This window comes from Bos mutus, chromosome 4, assembly GCF_027580195.1.
Source record: "Bos mutus isolate GX-2022 chromosome 4, NWIPB_WYAK_1.1, whole genome shotgun sequence".
In the NCBI taxonomy this organism is placed as follows: domain Eukaryota; kingdom Metazoa; phylum Chordata; class Mammalia; order Artiodactyla; family Bovidae; genus Bos; species Bos mutus.
This window is the reverse complement of record NC_091620.1, coordinates 88070205-88089819: the sequence shown is the minus strand read 5'-3', so window position 1 is coordinate 88089819 and position 19615 is coordinate 88070205. Positions and strand designations below refer to the sequence as shown.

The 19615-nt window shown below is 38.0% G+C and overlaps 1 protein-coding gene across 2 annotated transcripts in view; it reads left to right on the top strand.

Annotated features, from left to right (window-relative positions):
• The window catches only part of DNAH11 (dynein axonemal heavy chain 11), a 371336-nt gene that overhangs the window by 104044 nt on the left and 247677 nt on the right, over window positions 1–19615 (top strand). For both annotated transcript variants that reach the window (XM_070369750.1, XM_070369751.1), the window contains exons 29-30: window positions 524–673; window positions 3789–4022. In XM_070369750.1, the coding sequence (XP_070225851.1) occupies window positions 524–673; window positions 3789–4022 (384 nt within the window). The remainder of the gene's footprint in view (window positions 1–523; window positions 674–3788; window positions 4023–19615) is intronic.

Below are 19615 nucleotides of genomic sequence, written 5' to 3'. Positions count from 1 at the left end.
CTTATGTAACAAATAGGCTATGGGACTCATGTCAGTATCAAAGCAGATGCCTGGTAGCAAACGACCTGACCCAAGGAGAAGGTCTAATTTACATTTTTGTTTCAAATAGTTCAATACTTTTTTTTTTAATAAGGTTTTTATGGTGTAAGTAAAATACCATGTCTGAATTTTAATAACCTGACCACAAAATTTCCAGCAGAATGATTGCTGTAGGAATATGGTACAGACAGAGAAGTTGGTAAGTCTCCAGCCTTTAAGGAGAAAACACATGACCTACCCAGGTAAGCATTCACCTCCCAACACCTGATGATGTGATCCGAGTGCCTGGCTACTTCTCCACCAAGGTCGTTTCAAACTCTGAAATTGAAGAAGTGATTTTTATTTGGAAGGAAAAAAAAGCATTTTAAGGCAACTCTGTGACGATATAAGGACAGTTTTGTGAATTCATTTAGCTACCTCTCTAGATTCCCAGAATTCACCTCCAGTAAGAAGTGCTCTTCTCTCTTCCCGTATCTTGTCTTAGGTTACGCGCCACCTTTCCAAACTCTTCGACAGCATTGCAGATCTGCAGTTTGAAGATGATCAGGATGTCTCTGCACACAGGGCGGCTGGAATGTATAGCAAAGACAAGGAGTACGTCCCATTCCCAGCTGCGTGTGAATGCATAGGCCATGTAAGAGCTGATTATGAGATTCTCTATGCTAGGGGAGGATAGGGCTGTCATTTTTAAAAGTTGAATGGAACCAGAAATTGTTAATTCATGTCAATTGTCAGGCTCTGGTTGGTCTTGTGCTTTGAGATTCCTGTTTACATGTGTCTGGTGTGTCCGAGGAGTCCTCTGCCAGGCTTCCTACTCTGTGCATCAGGCTTCAGCAGCCTGCAGGGGCTTGAAGATGCTCGCAGTTGAGTTGGACAGGAAGGACTGCCACAGGCTGAATGAACAGACCCCAGAAGTCTCCTACAGACAGAATTACTTTCAGCCCTGCTTACCATTCAGGGAAGGATTAGGATGAAGCAGAGCCTTGCAGTGGAGCACATTAGAAAGTAGCTCCGGTTCAGGATTCCAAGGCGGATGTTGTAAACGGCTGCTTGTAAATAACTTTGGTTGAGTCCGCAAAGATGATGTCACGTATACCAATTACTGCATGCACAGACAGTTAACATGTTCTCTTCTCTCACAAACACCTCAAATATATTCTTAACAGTTATCTGTAAGAACAGCTCGTTATGATTTATGGAGGAGCTATTGGTGTTTTCAGATGATTTAGAGGAATTGCATCTTTTTATGGTGATGCTTGTATAACTTAAAAATTAATCCACAGAGTAACAGAGAGAGTAGCCTCTATTACAGAACAGTTTAGTTTGAGGCAGGGGGTTCTTTAAAGGGCCCTTTGCAGAAATCTGATGGCAACTCCTTTTTCTACAGGGGTTTTCTCTGTTGCTTTTTAATATTGTACTAGAAAAATCCTGCCAAATGCAGGGAAAGCAGATGGTAGAATACTTTGATTAAAGTGTATATTTGATCTCTTGGGTTCTTTAGGATATTATTACAATGATTAGAAAAAATCACCATAAACTATCTTGACAAAAGTATGTTGCTGTCTGCCTCTTCCCCAGCAGACTGCTAGCTGACTGGCATAGTGCCTGGAAGGAGGACAGTCCAATTGATAGATGTGGTTATCACTAGCAGAAACCCTTGATATTGGAAGTTTTCACAGTACTCTCATTTATCCTGTATGAGCAACTTATGCTAGAGACTTTTGGGCATGTACTGCATGTACCCTCTAATTGCCTTTCTTTTATTAAAAGATACTTTGCCTTTAGGCCTTCCCCCTTACCCCACACTTTTATGATTGGTTCCTCCCAATTTTGGCTGTTTGCCTTTTATTTGACAAGTGTTTATTGAATACCTACTATGTACCAGCCACTGGGTTTGGCCTTTGAAGATCCAGAAATGAGTAAGACATAGCACCTGTCCTTTGGGACCTCTTGGGCTCATTGAAGGTATAGATGTTCACATAATTAGTGATAACGGGAAGTGATGGTTCTTGTTACAAAGGGTTGGACAGAAGCTGATGAAAGACTAAGATGTGAGAAGGTATCAAGCGAGCACCTCATCAGGGCTTAGTTCTCAGCTTATATTGAGCTGAGTTGCTGTTGGTGGCATAGTCTCTAAACATGGGCTGATGTGTCACCGTGCTTGTAAGTTTGGTCTTCCCAGATGGACTGCAGAGTTCTGAAGGACAGGTGGCCATATTGAGGGCGTGGATCCCAGAGCATCTGGGAGATGCTAAAATGATATATGATGTACTTACTAAAGGAGCCTGTTGCTTGGTGACATTGAGTTGCACTGAGTGACGATAGTAGTGCTTAGATCTCCTGCGCTCGGGCATGGGAACAAAGCCCGGCTAGGAGGCCGGGAGAGAACGCTCCTAGGATATTGGGCCGTAGCGAAGGCCGTGCTTCCTTCTTCCAACAGGGAAGGCTGTCAACTCATTGACTGCATATCACTCCTTCCCAGTTCTCCAGAGAAAGAGGTTGTAGGGGTGAACGCTGCTGCCATCTTCACAGAGGCAGGGAAAGAAAGCAATTATATAATTTCAGGATCTCATACAGTCCTTGGAATTTATTTAGTATAGTCATTTTTATCACTATCGTCAATTATTTTCAAATGGTATAGGTATCCTTTTGTTATATAACATCATCTCAGGGAGACATATATACAGAAAAATGTAACAAAGCATATTTGAATAGAATGGAAAACTGGCTCAAGTATATTTGTGGGAACAAAATACACTTTGAATGAATTTTTTTCAAGATTGATTTTCACAAGTCAGCAGTTGTCGTCTTTCTCGTCTCTCCTGCTGTCTAACTTCTGACAAGTGTGAAGATGAGAGCCAGTAGGGAATATAATTAAGACACTTGCTGAAAACACTGTAAGACTAGGTACTATGGAGATTTTAGGGTAGAATCTTCAGTATATTTAAAAATCATCAAAAATAAATTTAAAAATCAATTTACTAGACTCACAGACACAGAAAGCAAATTTATGGTTACTGAAGGAGAAAAGGGGCAGAGGGATAAATTAGGAGGCTGGGATTAACAGATACACATTACTATGTTTAAAATAGATAAACAGCAAGGACCTATTATAGCACAGGGAACTATGTTCAATATCGTGTAATAACCTATAATGGCAAAAAATCTGAAAAATAATTCATATATATGTATAATTGAATCACTTTGCTGTACACCTGAAACTTAACACAGCACTGTATATCAAGTACACTTAAATCCATATCCTGTGATTTTCAAATCTCTAGAATTTTACTTTAACATACTGGCTGTGATGTTTGGTTTCTCAAAACACTGTGTGTTGCCAGACAGGAGCTTGATCTAGAGCCCTCTGGTCTTCAAATCTGAAAAATGAAGAATGGAGAACACCTTGTCTAGTTAGGGTGTGGAAATTTATGAGACAGCTGGTCGGTGAAATAAGATGAGCAGTATCCTGGCAGAAGACAGTTTTATGTAGGGAAGACTTCATCTGTCAGTAGTTCACGAGCCCCTTTGAGTTACCTTCTAGTACAGGAGTTTAAAACATTGGGTTGGCCAAAAAGTTCATTTGAGTTTTTCCATAAGGTCTTACAGAAACCCTGACCAAACTTTTGGCCAACCCAATAAATCCACCTGAGGCCTTCCTCTCTTTGTAGCCTTCAAGCCTGAGAGAGGATAGCATTATCCCTCTTCCATAGTTAAGCCTGTGTTACTACATTTGTTTGCTTTAAAAGGTGGAAACCTGGCTCCTGCAGCTAGAGCGGACCATGCAAGAGACAGTGCGTCATTCCATCACAGAAGCCATCGCGGTCTATGAAGACAAACCCAGGGAACTGTGGATTTTTGATTTCCCGGCTCAAGTTGCACTAACTAGCTCACAAATCTGGTGGACTACAGATGTAGGAATAGCCTTCAGTAGGCTAGAGGAAGGCTACGAAACGGCCCTAAAGGATTTCCATAAAAAACAGGTATTTTGTACAGTTCATGATTTTGAGATTTTAAGGGACTTGAAGAGGTAAGCTTGCTTCCTTCCTTCATTCTTGTTTATGAAGTGTTTTATGTGTTAAGGGCATGATGCTGGGAAGATTTTAGCAGTCACTTGTTTACCCATTTTTTTGCTTGGTGGTGGTCTTATTTTTTTTACATTGGTTTAAAAAAATCCATCTTTAAACAACAAAGTCCTAATAGCACATGGAACTATATTCAATATCCTGAAATAAGCCATAATGGAAAGAATATAAAAAAGTATTTTATATATATATACACACACACATACACATACATATATAACTGAGTCAGGTGGCTGTACAGCAGAAATTAATGCAGCATTGTAAATCAACTATACATCAATAAAAAATAAAAATCATCCATTCGTATCTATTATTTCTGAAGAATCTAATCTATTACCCACACCTAGATATGGTACCAATTTCTTTCTTCCTAGGTAAGACTCTCCATCTAGACTGACCACATACTTGGTGCACAGTTTGCTTGACTCAGTAAGATAGAGAATTGTTCAAACAAGACAAATGTTTTCATGTATTTTGTTTTTCTGTTCATTATAAATCACAGGTGAGCAACTTGGAAAAGAGTCTATTTTGAACTCTTTTTTTTTTTAATTTAATTTTATTTTATTTTTAAACTTTACATAATTTCATCCTATGACTTCTCCTTAAACTTCCCCTCTTAAGATGTGCTCTTGGCTGTGAAACAATTCAGAGATAGAACCTTTCTCTTGGCTTATAGATTAAGAGAATATGAGGCTTATCTTCTAGGGCCAAGCTGCTCCGTATTTTCCATGTGTCAGCAACATTGGTATCACCAGAGAGCGTGACAAAAATACAAAATCTCAAGGCCTACCCAACACCTACTGTACCAAAGTATGCTTTTTAACAAGATCCCAGAAGATTTGTATGTCACTGAGTTTGAGAAGCATTGTTGTGTATTTTGGAAAAAGCCGTGCTGGTGTGATTGTGCATAAACATTATATATTAGAATAAATATTATTAGTTAATAAAAAGGGAATATTAGACTTTGAAAGGTTTGTTTGTTAATTTTCTGTTTTATATTGCAGTATAGTTGATTAACAGTGTTGTGTTAGTTTCAGGTGTGATTCAGTTACACATATACATGTATCTATTCTTTTTCAAATTCTTTCCCCATTTAAGTTGTTACATAATACTGAGCAGAGTTCCCTGTGCTGTGTAGTAGGTTTTTATTGGTTATCTATTTTAAATATAGCAGTGTGTACCTGTCCATCCCAAACTCCCTATCTGTTTAAGTATTAGTTTGTCTACCCTTCTTGTGTTCAGTGGATAAAGTCTGAATCCAGATTTGTTAAATGACTTTCTGAATGTTATAAAATTTGTAAGTATCACAGGTACAGTCCACCAGCTTGAGAATGCTTTCCACTCCTCTGCATTGCTTCTCTTCTTAGCAGTATTTTAACTAGAGTGCCTTAGAAATCACATAGATTCAGATGATGAATACTTGTGTTGATTCAGTTCAGTTCAGTTGCTCAGTTGTGTCCGACTCTTTGTGACCCCATGGACTGCAGCACGCCAGGCATCCCTGTTCTTCACTAACGTGTGGAGCTTGCTCAAACTCATGTCGATTGAGTTGGTGATGCCATCCAACCATCTCATCCTCTGTCATCCCCTTCTCCTCCTGCCCTCAATCTTTCCCAGCATCAGTGTCATTTCAAATGAGTCAGTTCTTCGCATCAGGTGGCCAAAGTATTGGAGTTTCAACTCCAACATCAGTCCTTCCAATGAATATTCAGGACTGATTTCCTTTAGGATGGACTGGTTGGATCTCCTTGCAGTCCAAGGGACTCTCAAGAATCTTCTCTAACACCATGGTTCAAAAGCATCAATTCTTCGGTGCTCAGCTCTCTTTATGGTCCAACTCTCACATCCATACGTGACTACTGGAAAAATTATTCCTTTTAATTTGACTCTTAAAATCTTGGGTGTGTGTGTGTGCTCAGTCATGTCCAACTCTACAATGCCATGGACTGTAGCCTGCCAGGCTCCTCTGTCCATGAGATTATCCAGGCAAGAATCCTGGGTTGCTATTTCCTTCTCCATTCATCTTGTGTAGAAACCACCTAACTTATTTATGTTTCTGAAGAAGTTTTTGTATCCTTTACTTTTGGAGAACAGTGTATTCTTGATTTTACATCCTTAGGAAAATGGGGTGTGAATTTCTATTTAGTAGGCTCGAAGTTACAGGCTTAGATTGATAGATGTGGCTATTTATTCCCTAGGACAGTATCTCTGCCATTGTAGTCAATGCCACGTGGATGAGAAAGCTAAGTTTTTTCCCATGGATAAAAATAACTGAGATAATTAAATTGAAATAAATTCTATTATCTCATAAAATTAACTTTCTGGTTAGTTGATTTATTGTTATCTATGCTATTATTATAACTGCAGTATTTTTATTATATATTTTAAAATATATATAAGGATACTATAAAATACTTAAATTAATATCCTGTCTTAAATTTCAGGTACTGTTGATCACTCCTCAGTCTTTCAAGAAGTGTATTTCTACTTACTCTATGCTAATATTTTCTCCTCTCTTCATTAAATTCACACTAGACACTGTCGAGTAGCATTCCTTCATGTGGCTATACCAGAATTGATCCTCCTTTCTGTTCTCCTTGCCCCCATTGTTTTTTGTGATAATTAGAATAATGCTTAAAACAGTCGCTATTTTATGGATATTTCTTTTTTATATCAACATTATCATTTTCAGTTTCATGATTTCATTATTATGTATTTATTGTTAAAGATGAAAATTCAGATACAGAAAGGAAAAAAGGCAAATACTTTTTTTCTTTTTTAAAAAATTAAATTATTTCAATTTGAGGATAATTACAGTATTGTGATGGTTTTGCCGTACATCAACATGAATCATCCACAGGTACACATGTGTCCCCCATCCTGAGCCCCTGCCACCTCCCTCCCCACTCTGTGCCTCTGGGTTGTCCCAGAGCACTGGCTTTGGGTGCTCTGCTTCATGCATTGAACTTGCACTGGTCATCCGTTTTACACATGGTAATGTACTTGTTTCAGTGCTATTCTCTCAAATCATCACCTTCTCCCACATAGTCCAAAAGTCTGTTCTTTACATATGTGTCTCTTTTGCTGCCCTGCATGTAGGATTGTCATGACCATCTTTCTACACTCCATATATATGTGTTAATATACAGCATTTGTGTTTCTCTTTCTTACTTCACTCTGTATAACAGGGTCCGGTTTCACCCACCTCATTAAAACTGACTCTCAAAAATACTCATAGATTCACTTCCCACAGAGAAGCATTGACAACTTTTTGGCATATAGATGTCAGAAGTTTTTCCTTATATCTACTGTTTCTTTGGAGAAGGCAATGGCACCCCACTCCAGCACTCTTGCCTGGGAAATCCCATGGATGGAGGAGCCTGGTGGGCTGCAGTCCATGGGGTCGCTAAGAGTCGGAGACGACTGAGCGACTTCACTTTCATTTTTTCACTTTCATGCATTGGAGAAGGAAATGGCAACCCACTCCAGTGTTCTTGCCTGGAGAACCCCAGGGGCAGGAAAGCCTGGTGGGCTGACGTCTATGGGGTCACACAGAGTCGGACACGACTGAAGTGACTTAGCAGCAGCAACTGTTTCTTTCTTTCTGTATAAATGTGTATGTGTTGGTATGTAGCTGTTCCCATGTTGCCATTTCCTTCTCCAGATGATCTTCCCAACCCAGGGATGTGACCTTGGTCACCCACATTACAGGCAGATTCTTTACCATTTGAGCCAGAGGGGAAGCCTGTAACCATAGTTACTCATGTTGATTGTATGTGTATAAATAAGAGAAATGTCTTTTTGTTTTTAACTTCCATGCATTTTGTTACATTTTCCCTTGACACACATAATATCAAATTCACACTAGAAATGGTCAAATAATATTCCTTTATGTGGCTATACCAGGATTGATGCCCTCCCTTCTGCCAAACTCAGGTTGATGCGACAGTCTGACCACTCTTCAGACACTGTTCTAGGCTGTGTGGGTCTGGCTGTGTAGTTCCTGTGCTCATGATGCTTACATTCTGCCTTTAATAGTTCCTGCCTCTTCCTCCTAAAGACCTTAGAGTGCTTTTCTCCATCTCTCCTTCCCCATTTACTTCTTGTTGTCTAATCTTATTTTGTATTAACCCCTGGTTAATTGTGTTGTTATTATTTTAAATCTTACATAGATTTAGCAATATATTTAACAATGACTTTGCTCATTTTTTTAAACGCTGCTGCTTATTTCTAAGTCCAGTTCTTCTTTTAAAGTATATCTTGTAGCTCTTTGCCCAGTGATACATAGGGAGTTTTCTGATCCCTTGTCTTTTTAAACTTCTTTCTTGATAGTTTAAGTAGAGAATTCAAAATTGAGAATTATTGTCGTTTAGAATTTTTAAAATATGATTCCATTATTTGGGGGCTTTTATGGTTGTAAAGTTTTAGATCAGATTGTTTTTCCTTCATAAATAATCTGACTTAGCAGATTATACAATTTTATTTTTCTTTTTGTGTTTCTGATGTTTTATTTTACTCTTGTGTATTTTGCGTGTGTGCGTGTGTGTGTGTGTGTGCTTTTTAAACTTGGTTTGCTGAGGACTGAGTGAGCTTTGGGGATTTTAGTTACACGTCTGTCTTCAACTTGGGCAAATCCTCTTCCATTTTGTCCTTTGATGCCTTGTTTCTGTGGTCTCTGTTTTCTTTCTCTGTGATTTTATCAGCTGTATATTGAAACGTCTTATGTGATCCTCCTTGCCTTGTAACCTTTATTTCATATTTTCAAACTCTGCACCTTTTTGTGTGCAATTTCGATGACTTTTGGAATCTGTCTTCCGGTTCACTAACTTTTTTCCTCTAGTTTATAATGAAGGAAAAGAAGTCCAAGGCCAGATTACATAGATTCAAATCTCAGCTTTGCCTTTTATTAGTTGTATGACTCTGAGCAGGTTGTTTAACCACTCTATGTGCCGCCATTTCATGATCTGTAAAACAGATAATAATGGCATCACAGTATTGTTAGAGGATTAAATTAGTTAATATCAGTAAAAACCTATTTAAAAATGCTTGACGAAATTTAAGTGCTATGTGTTAGCTTTGGTGGATACAATGAAAACAATGATAGCAATAGCAATGTTGTCTAATGTGATGCGTAATTTAAGGAGTTCTTCCCCAACGATTATCATAAAACTTTTCAAATGTATGAAAGAGTTGAAACAATAGTACACTGATGTACAGGCCTGCCACCTAGGTTCTACAATCAACATTTTGTTTTGGTTTCTTACTTTCATACCATATTATGTATGCTTTATCCAACCCTTTCTTATTCCATCTTATTCCATCCTTATATTTATGATTCATTTCAAAGGAAGTTGCAGATGTCAGTCATCTTTACCCCTAAGTCCCTTGGACTGCAAAGATCAAACCAGTCAATTCTTAAGGAAATCAGTCCTGAATGTTCATTGGAAGGACTGATGCTGACAATGAAACTGCAGTACTTTGGCCACTTGATGCAAAGAACTGACTCCTTGGAAAAGACCCTGATGCAGGGCAAGATTGAAGGCAGGAGGAGAAGGGGACGACAGAGGATGAGACGGTTGGATGGCATCACCGACTCGATGGACACGAGTTTGAGCAGGCTCCAGGAGGTGGAGATGGACAGGGAAACCTGGCGTGCTGCAGTCCACGAGGTTGCAGAGTCAGACAAGACTGAGTAACTGAACTGAACCCATTTCATCAGTTTGATTTCAGTTACCCTATCTCAATTTCTCCAAGTTTTTTTTTTTACTTCTGTAAAAATCAGTTTTTTGATGAGTTACCTCTTCATTATGGTTTTTATTTTTCTATCTCATTACTAGTCTTATTTAGATTATTCTACTGATTGTTTTGAGGCTGGTTTTTAAAATTTGAATTTATTTTTTGGTACATTCATTTTCTATTAAATTATCTTTAAATGAAACAATGATAAATATTTTTAATGAGAAAAGGTACAATTCACAAAGAAGATAGACATCATAAACCATTCAACACTTAATGACAAAGAAACAAACATCAGTTCAGTTCAGTTCAGTCGCTCAGTCATGTCCGACTCTTTGCAACCCCATGGACTGCAGCACGCCAGGCCTCCCTGTCCATCATCAACTCCTGCAGCTTGTTCAAACTCATGTGCATCGAGTCGGTGATCCCATCCAGCCATCTCATCCTGTCATCCCCTTTTCCTCCTGCCTTCCATCTTTCCCAGTATCAGGGTCGTTTCAAATGAGTCAGCTCTTTGTATCAGGTGGCCAAAGTATTGGAGTTTCAGCTTCAGCATCAGTCCTTCCAATGAATATTCAGGACTGATCTCCTTTAGGATGGGCTGGTTGGATCTCCTTGCAGTCCAAGGGACTCTCAAGAGTCTTCTCCAACACCACAGTTCAAAAGCATCAATTCTTCGGCGCTCAGCTTTCTTTATAGTCCAACTCTCACAGTCGTTCATGACTACTGGAAAAACCATAGCCTTGACTAGATGGACCTTTGTTGGCAAAGTAATGTCTCTGCTTTTGAATATGCTGTCTAGTTTGGTCATAACTTTTCTTCCAAGGAGTAAGTGATTCTTTATTTCATGGCTGCAGTCACCATCTGCAGTGATTTGGGAGCCCAAGAAGATAAAGTCTGCTACTGTTTCCACCGTTTCTCCATCTGTCTGCCATGAAATGATGGGACCAGATGCCATGATCTTCATTTTCTGAATGTTGAGCTTTAAGCCAACTTTTTCACTCTCCTCTTCCACCTTCATCAAGAGGCTCTTTAGTTCTTCTTCACTTTCTGCCATAAGGGTGCTGTCATCTGCATATCTGAGGTTATTGATATTTCTCCCAGCAATCTTGATGCCAGCTGTGCTTCATCCAGCCCAGCATTTCTCATGATGTACTCTGCATATAAGTTAAATAAGCAGGTTGACAATATATAGGCTTGCTGTACTCCTTTCCCAAAATTTGGAACCAGTCTGATGTTCCATGTCCAGTTCTAACTGTTGCTTCTTGACCTGCATACAGATTTCTCAGGAGGCAGGTCAGGTTGTCTGGTATTCCTATCTCTTTAAGAAACAAACATCCATAAAGCAAAAATCAGAAGAAATGTAAGGGAAAAAAAATATATATATATAATCATAGTGAGATATAGTAACATTTCTTTAAGAATATTTTATCAAGTGCAAAAAAATAAGAATAGGAGTGTCTGGAATTATGTCATTAATTTAAATATAATTTCTATTTGTATTAATTTATATTAATCTTATATCCTGCACAAATATATTAAAATTTTGTATCTCATACATTGTTTTTAGATGTCCATAGGACATTTAGAAAAACTGGCAAAAAGATAAACATTACTGAATTTCAAAAAGTAGAATTCTTTTTTGTGTGTGATTCAGTTATACATGTACACATATATTATTTTTGAACTTGTTTTCCATGATAGGTTATTACAATATATTGACTATAGTTCACTGTGCTATACAGTAAATCTTTTGTACGTTTATTTTTAAAGATTATCTAGGTTTTTTGTTTTGTTTTTTTTCTGAAGGAATTCTGTGTGTCCTACACTGAGCAGATGTCCCTACATGTTTTTTGCCTCCTTTCTTCCGGGTTTCTACAGGTTTTGGGAGTTCTGGATTAATTTTGTGTTTAATTACTCAGTCTGGGATTCCCAGTCATAGAGGCAGGGTCAGCTTGGATGCCATAGCTTCACATGGCAGAAGTGTGAGATTGTGATGTCTTTCGGAGAACTTTTTCCTATCCAAAGCCTATCAAGATGTTTCAAGCTTTCTTCTTGCTTCTCTGAGCTAGTAGGTAGAGTTTTTCTAGAACCTTTTACTGAATTATGTAATACTATGGGGATCTCAGCTTGATGTCCAACTCCCTACCTTGCTCAGGGAGTGTAAGAGGCAGAGACACAGAAATGTTCTGTGGCCACGTGGGCAATTTAAACTTCAGTGTCCAGTGTTTGAGTCTCTACTCAAACCCTCCTTCAGGCTGCATGACATTAGCCTTATAACCTCGTTCTGCTGCTCTGGCATAGATGTACATCTTTGGCATTGGGGACTGTCACCTACTCTTCCCCAGCCCTTTCCCCTTCTTCCTTTCCCATCTGTCTTCCCCCTCTCTTATACTTGGCTGTGTACTGTGAATGTGGATGTGTGGATTTTATTTAAAAGCCCTCTGTGTTAATAAAGGAATTATTCATTCAGTGTAACCCAATATGTTGCAAGATTGCCTATTGTTATTATTACTGCTATTTAATACTGGATGTCTAGTTGTTTTTATTTTTGGTGCTCATTAATAATAGTGTAATAACCAGCCTTGTGTCTACATACCTGTTGCACATATTTTTCTTCATTTATTCAGGATAAATTTCCAGATGTAAAACTGCTAGCTCAAAGAGCAGAACTTTTTAAGCATTTGAAACATCATGCCAAGTTTACCTTCCCAATAACAGTGTGTGAGAATTGTCCATTCCCTCCCCTGCCTTTAGCATTGGGTTGATTCTTTTTATTCTCAGAGCTAAAATTATTCATAGTCTAATAGCTTTATGTTATTCAGCTAGTAAAATTTCGTCTTTTTTTTCTTCTTTAAAGTAATTTAAAACTTTTATGTTAGATGAGAAGTAGACAAATAGGATGCTTTATTAAGACAGCACTTACATGCTAATTATGAAACTCTTCTAGCATGAATTGAAATGTTTGACACACCAGCCAACAGATGCCTTCAATATAGCATTTCAGCATTGCCACTAACTTACACACAAGTGAAGCTAACATTTGAATACTGTTAAATGAATCAAGGCAAATTGGAAGTGGTCAAACAAGAGATGGCAAGAGTGAATGTCGACATTCTAGGAATCAGCAAACTAAAATGGACTGGAATGGGTGAATTTAACTCAGATGACCATTATATCTACTACTGTGGGCAGGAATCCCTCAGAAGAAATGGAGTAGCCATTACGGTCAACAAAAGAGTCCGTAATGCAGTACTTGGATGCAATCTCAAAACAACAGAGTGATCTCTGTTTTGTTTCCAAGGCAAACCATTCAATATCACGGTAATCCAAGTCTATGCCCCAACCAGTAACGCTGAAGAAGCTAAAGTTGAACGGTTCTATGAAGACCTACAAGACCTTTTAGAACTAACACCCAAAAAAGATGTCCATTATAGGGGACTGGAATGCAAAAGTAGGAAGTAAAGAAATACCTGGAGTAACAGGCAAATTTGGCCTTGGAATATGGAATGAAGCAGGGCAAAGACTAATAGAGTTTTGCCAAGAAAATGCACTGGTCATAGCAAACACCCTCTTCCAGCAACACAAGAAAAGACTCTACACATGGACATCAGCAGATAGTCAACACCCAAATCAGATTAATTATGTTCTTTGTAGCCAAAGATGGAGAAGCTCTATACAGTCAACAAAAACAAGACCGAGAGCTGACTGTGGCTCAGATCATGAACTCCTTATTGCCAAATGCAGACTTAAATTGAAGAAAGTAGGAAAAACCACTAGACCATTCAGGTATGACCTAAATCAAATCCCTTATGATTATACAGTGGAAGTGAGAAATAGATTTAAGGGACTAGATCTGATAGATAGAGTGCCTGATGAACTATGGAATGAGGTTCATGACATTGTACAGGAGACAGGGATCAAGACCATCCCCATGGAAAAGAAATGCAAAAAAGCAAAATGGCTGTCTGGGGAGGCCTTACAAATAGCTGTGAAAAGAAGAGAAGTGCAAAGCAAAGGAGAAAAGGAAAGATAAAAGCATCTGAATGCAGAGATCCAAAGAATAGCAAGGAGAGATAAGAAAGCCTTCCTCAGTGATAAATGCAAAGAAATAAGGGAAAACACAGAATGGGAAAGACTAGAGATCTCTTCAAGAAAATTAGAGATACCAAGGAAACATTTCATGCAAAGATGGGCTCGATAAAGGACAGAAATGTTATGGACTTAACAGAAGCAGAAGATATTAAGAAGAGGTGGCAAGAATACACAGAAGAACTGTACAAAAAAGATCTTCATGACCCAGATAATTACGATGATGTGATCACTGACCCAGAGCCAGACATCCTGGAATGTGAAGTCAAGTGGGCCTTAGAAAGCATCACTGTGATCAAAGCTAGTGGAGGTGATGGCATTCCAGTTGAGCTGTTTCAAATCCTGAAAGATGATGCTGTGAAAGTGCTGCACTCAATATGCCAGCAAATTTGGAAAACTCAGCAGTGGCCATAGGACTGGAAAAGGTCTGTTTTCATTCCAATCCCAAAGAAAGGCAATGCCAAAGAATGCTCAAACTACCACACACTTGCACTCATCTCACATGCTGGTAAAGTAATACTCAAAATTCTCCAAGCCAGGCTTCAGCAATATGTGAACCATGAACTTCCAGATGTTCAAGCTGGTTTTTGAAAAGGCAGAGGAACCAGAGATCAAATTGCCAACATCCGCTGGATCATGGAAAAAGCAAGAGAGTTCCAGAAAAACATCTATTTCTGCTTTATTGACTATGCCAAAGCCTTTGACTGTGTGGATCACAATAAACTGTGGAAAATTCTGAAAGAGATGGGAATACCAGACCACCTGACCTGCCTCTTGAGAAATGTGTATGCAGGTCAGGAAGCAACGGTTAGAACTGGACATGGAATAACAGACTGGTTCCAAATAGGAAGAGGAGTATGTCAAGGCTGTATATTGTCACCCTGCTTATTTAACTTATATGCAGAGTACATCATGAGAAACGCTGGGCTGAAAGAAGCATAAGCTGGAATCAAGATTGCCAGGAGAAATATCAATAACCTCAGGTATGCAGATGACACCACCCTTATGGCAGAAAGTGAAGAGGAACTAAAGAGCTTCTTGATTAAAGTGAAAGTGGAGAGTGAAAAAGTTGGCTTAAAGCTCAGCATTCAGAAAACGAAGATCATGGCATCCGGTCCCATCACTTCATGGGAAATAGATGGGGAAACAGTGGAAACAGCGTCAGACTTTATTTTTTTGGGCTCCAAAATCACTGCAGATGGTGACTGCAGCCATGAAATTAAAAGACGCTTACTCCTTGGAAGGAAAGTTATGACAAACCTAGATAGCATATTCAAAAGCAGAGACATCCGTCTAGTCAAGGCTATGGTTTTTCCAGTGGTCATGTATGGATGTGAGAGTTGGACCATAAAGAAGGCTGAGCACTGAAGAATTGATGCTTTTGATTTGCGGTGTTGGAGAAGACTCTTGAGAGTCCCTTGGACTGCAGGGAGATCCAACCAGTCCATTCTGAAGGAGATCAGCCCTGGGTGTTCTTTGGAAGGAATGATGCTGAAGCTGAAACTCTAGTACTTTGGCCACCTAATGCGAAGAGTTGACTCACTGGAGAAGACTCTGATGCTGGGAGGGATTGGGGGCAGGAGGAGAAGGGGATGACAGAGGATGAGATGGCTGGATGGCATAACTGACTCGATGGACGTGAGTCTGAGTGAACTCTGGCAGTTGGTGATGGACAGGGAGGCCTGGCATGCTGCGATTCATGGGGTTGCAAAGAGTCGGACATGACTGAGCAACTGAACTGAACTGAAAGCTGTAGTTTGGTTCATGAGAAGTGTGTGCATCTGAATTGAGACCCCTTAAAAATGGATGTATTATTTGCTAGAATTTGTTTCGTGTTAATATGTGAGCAGCTTGGAAGATGAACTTCAGTCCTTTAAAAATAGTTTAATTTCAAAACTGAAATCAGAGTTGAGTGTAGTAACTGATGATCTTCCTGAACAAGTAATTTCTGTCCTTAGTTCTCTATTCCAAGTTGTAGTAAAATTAACTAAGGTAATTATTTTAAACTCACCCCCACCAATATATGGTAATTGATATTAGCTGATATTGGGATTAAAGGCAAAATAGTGCATTTTGAATATATAGCCCTGCCTTGTGCCAAAATTTGAAGGTAAAACAGATAAAGTTTCTGATTTGAGAGTTCCTTGACAAAAGTATTTTGTTATGTTAGACTTGGAATCTGATAAGAAAGTATTTCCACTCTTCCTTTATTATTACACTATATGAAAATCATCCAAAAAAGCGAAATATTTTGGACTTGAAAATAAAAATAAAAAAGAGTCAATATACAATGAATAATGCAATAAATGAAATTAAAAACACTCTGGAGGCAACAAATAGTAGAATAACAGAGGCAGAAGATAGGATTAGTGAATTAGAAGATAGAATGGTAGAAATAAATGAATCAGAGAGAATAAAAGAAAAACGAATTAAAAGAAATGAGGACAATCTCAGAGACCTCCAGGACAATATTAAACGCTACAACATTGAATCATAGGGGTTCCAGAAGAAGAAGACAAAAAGAAAGACCATGAGAAAATACTTGAGGAGATAATAGTTGAAAACTTCCTAAACTGGGGAAGGAAATAATCACCCAAGTCCAAGAAACCCAGAGTGAAACACCCCAAGACACATATTAATCAAATTAACAAAGATCAAACACAAAGAACAAATATTAAAAGCAGCAAGGGAAAAACAACAAATAACACACAAGGAATTCCCATAAGGATAACAGCTGATCTTTCAATAGAAACTCTTCAAGCCAGGAGGAATGGCAAGACATACTTAAAATGATGAAAGAAAATAACCTACAGCCCAGATTATTGTACCCAGCAAGGATTTCATTCAAGTATGAAGGAGAAATCAAAAGCTTCTCAGATAAGCAAAAGCTGAGAGAATTCTGCACCACCAAACCAGCTCTACAACAAATACTAAAGGATATTCTCTAGACAGGAAACACAAAAATGGTGTATAAATTCAACCCCAAACAATAAAGTAAATGGCAACGGGATCATACTTATCAGTAATTACCTTAAACGTAAATGGGTTGAATGCCCCAACCAAAAGACAAAGACTGGCTGAATGGATACAAAAACAAGACCCTACATATGTTGTCTACAGGAGACCCACCTCAAAACAGGGACACATACAGACTGAAAGTGAAGGGCTGGAAAAAGATTTTCCATGCAAATAGGGACCAAAAGAAAGCAGGAGTAGCAATACTCATATCAGATAAAATAGACTTTAAAACAAAGGCTGTGAAAAGAGACAAAGAAGGTCACTACATAATGATCAAAGGATCAATCCAAGAAGAAGATATAACAATTATAAATATATATGCACCCAACACGGGAGCAGCAGTATGTAAGACAAATGCTAACAAGTATGAAAGGAGAAATTAACAATAACACAATAATAGTGGGAGACTTTAATACCCCACTCACACCTATGGATAGATCAACTAAACAGAAAATTAATAAGGAAACACAAACTTTAAAACGATACAATAGACCAGTTAGACCTAATTGATATCTATAGGACATTTCATCCCAAAACAATGAATTTCACCTTTTTCTCAAGCATGGAATGGAACCTTCCAGGATAGATCACATCCTGGGCCATAAAAGCTAGCCTTGTAAATTCAAAAAATAGAAATCATTCCAAGCATCTTTTTCTGACCACAATGCAGTAAGATTAGATCTCAATTACAGGAGAAAAACTATTAAAAATTCCAACATATGGAGGCTGAACAACACGCTGCTGAATAACAAACAAATCACAGAAGAAATCAAAAAGAAATCAAAATTTGCATAGAAACGAATGAAAATGAAAACACAACAACCCAAAACCTGTGGGACACAGTAAAAGCAGTCCTAAGGGAAAGTTCATAGCAATACAGGCACACCTCAAGAAACAAGAAAAAAGTCAAATAAATAACCTAACTCTACACCTCAAACAACTAGAAAAGGAAGAAATGAAGAACCCCAGGGTTAGTAGAAGGAAAGAAATCTTAAAAATTAGAGCAGAAATAAATGCAAAAAAGAAACAAAAGAGACCATAGCAAAAAATCAACAAAGCCAAAAGCTGGTTCTTTGAAAGGATAAATAAAATTGACAAACCATTAGCCAGACTCATCAAGAAACAAAGGGAGAAAAATCAAATCAATAAAATTAGAAATGACAGTGGAGAGATCACAACAGACAACATAGAAATACAAAGGATCATAAGAGACTATTATCAACAATTATATGCCAATAAAATGGACAACGAGGAAGAAATGGACAAATTCTTAGAAAAGTACAACTTTCCAAAACTCGACCAGGAAGAAATAGAAAACCTTAACAGACCCATCACAAGCATGGAAATTGAAACTGTAATCAAAAATCTTCCAGCAAACAAAAGCCCAGGTCCAGACGGCTTCACAGCTGAATTCTACCAAAAATTTAGAGAAGAGCTAACACCTATCCTGCTCAAACTCTTCCAGAAAATTGCAGAGGAAGGTAAACTTCCAAACTCATTCTATGAGGCCACCATCACCCTAATACCAAAACCTGACAAAGATGCCGCAAAAAAAAAGAAAAACTATAGGCCAGTATCACTGATGAACATAGATGCAAAAATCCTAAACAAAATTCTAGCAATCAGAATCCAACAACACATTAAAAGATCATACACCATGACCAAGTGGGCTTTATCCCAGGGATGCAAGGATTCTTCAATATTTTAAATCAATCAATGTAATACACCACATTAACAAATTGAAAAACAAAAACCATATGATTATCTCAATAGATGCAGAGAAAGCCTTTGACAAAATTCAACACCCATTTATGATAAAAACTCTCCAGAAAGCAGGAATAGAAGGAACATACCTCAACATAATAAAAGCTATATATGACAAACCCACAGCAAACATTATCCTCAATGGTGAAAAATTGAAAGCATTTCCTCTAAAGTCAGGAACAAAACAAGGGTGCCCACTTTCACCATTACTATTCAACATAGTTTTGGAAGTTTTGGCTACAGCAATCAGAGCAGAAAAAGAAATAAAAGGAATCCAAATTGGAAAAGAAGAAGTAAAACTCTCACTATTTGCAGATGACATGATCCTCTACATAGAAAACCCTAAAGACTCCACCAGAAAATTACTAGAACTAATCAATGATTATAGTAAAGTTGCAGGATATAAAATCAACACACAGAAATCCCTTGCATTCCTATACACTAATAATGAGAAAACAGAAAGAGAAATTAAGGAAACAATTCCATTCACCATTGCAACGAAGAGAATAAAATACTTAGGAATATATCTACCTAAAGAAACTAAAGACCTATATATAGAAAACTATAAAACACTGGTGAAAGAAATCAAAGAGGACACTAATAGATGGAGAAATATACCATGTTCATGGATTGGAAGAATCAATATAGTGAAAATGAGTATACTACCCAAAGCAATTTATAGATTCAATGCAATCCCTATCAAGCTACCAACAGTATTCTTCACAGAGCTAGAACAAATAATTTCACAATTTGTATGGAAATACAAAAAACCTCGAATAATTTGATCTTGAGAAAGAAGAATGGAACTGGAGGAATCAACCTACCTGACTTCAGGCTCTACTACAAAGCCACAGTTATCAAGACAGTATGGTACTGGCACA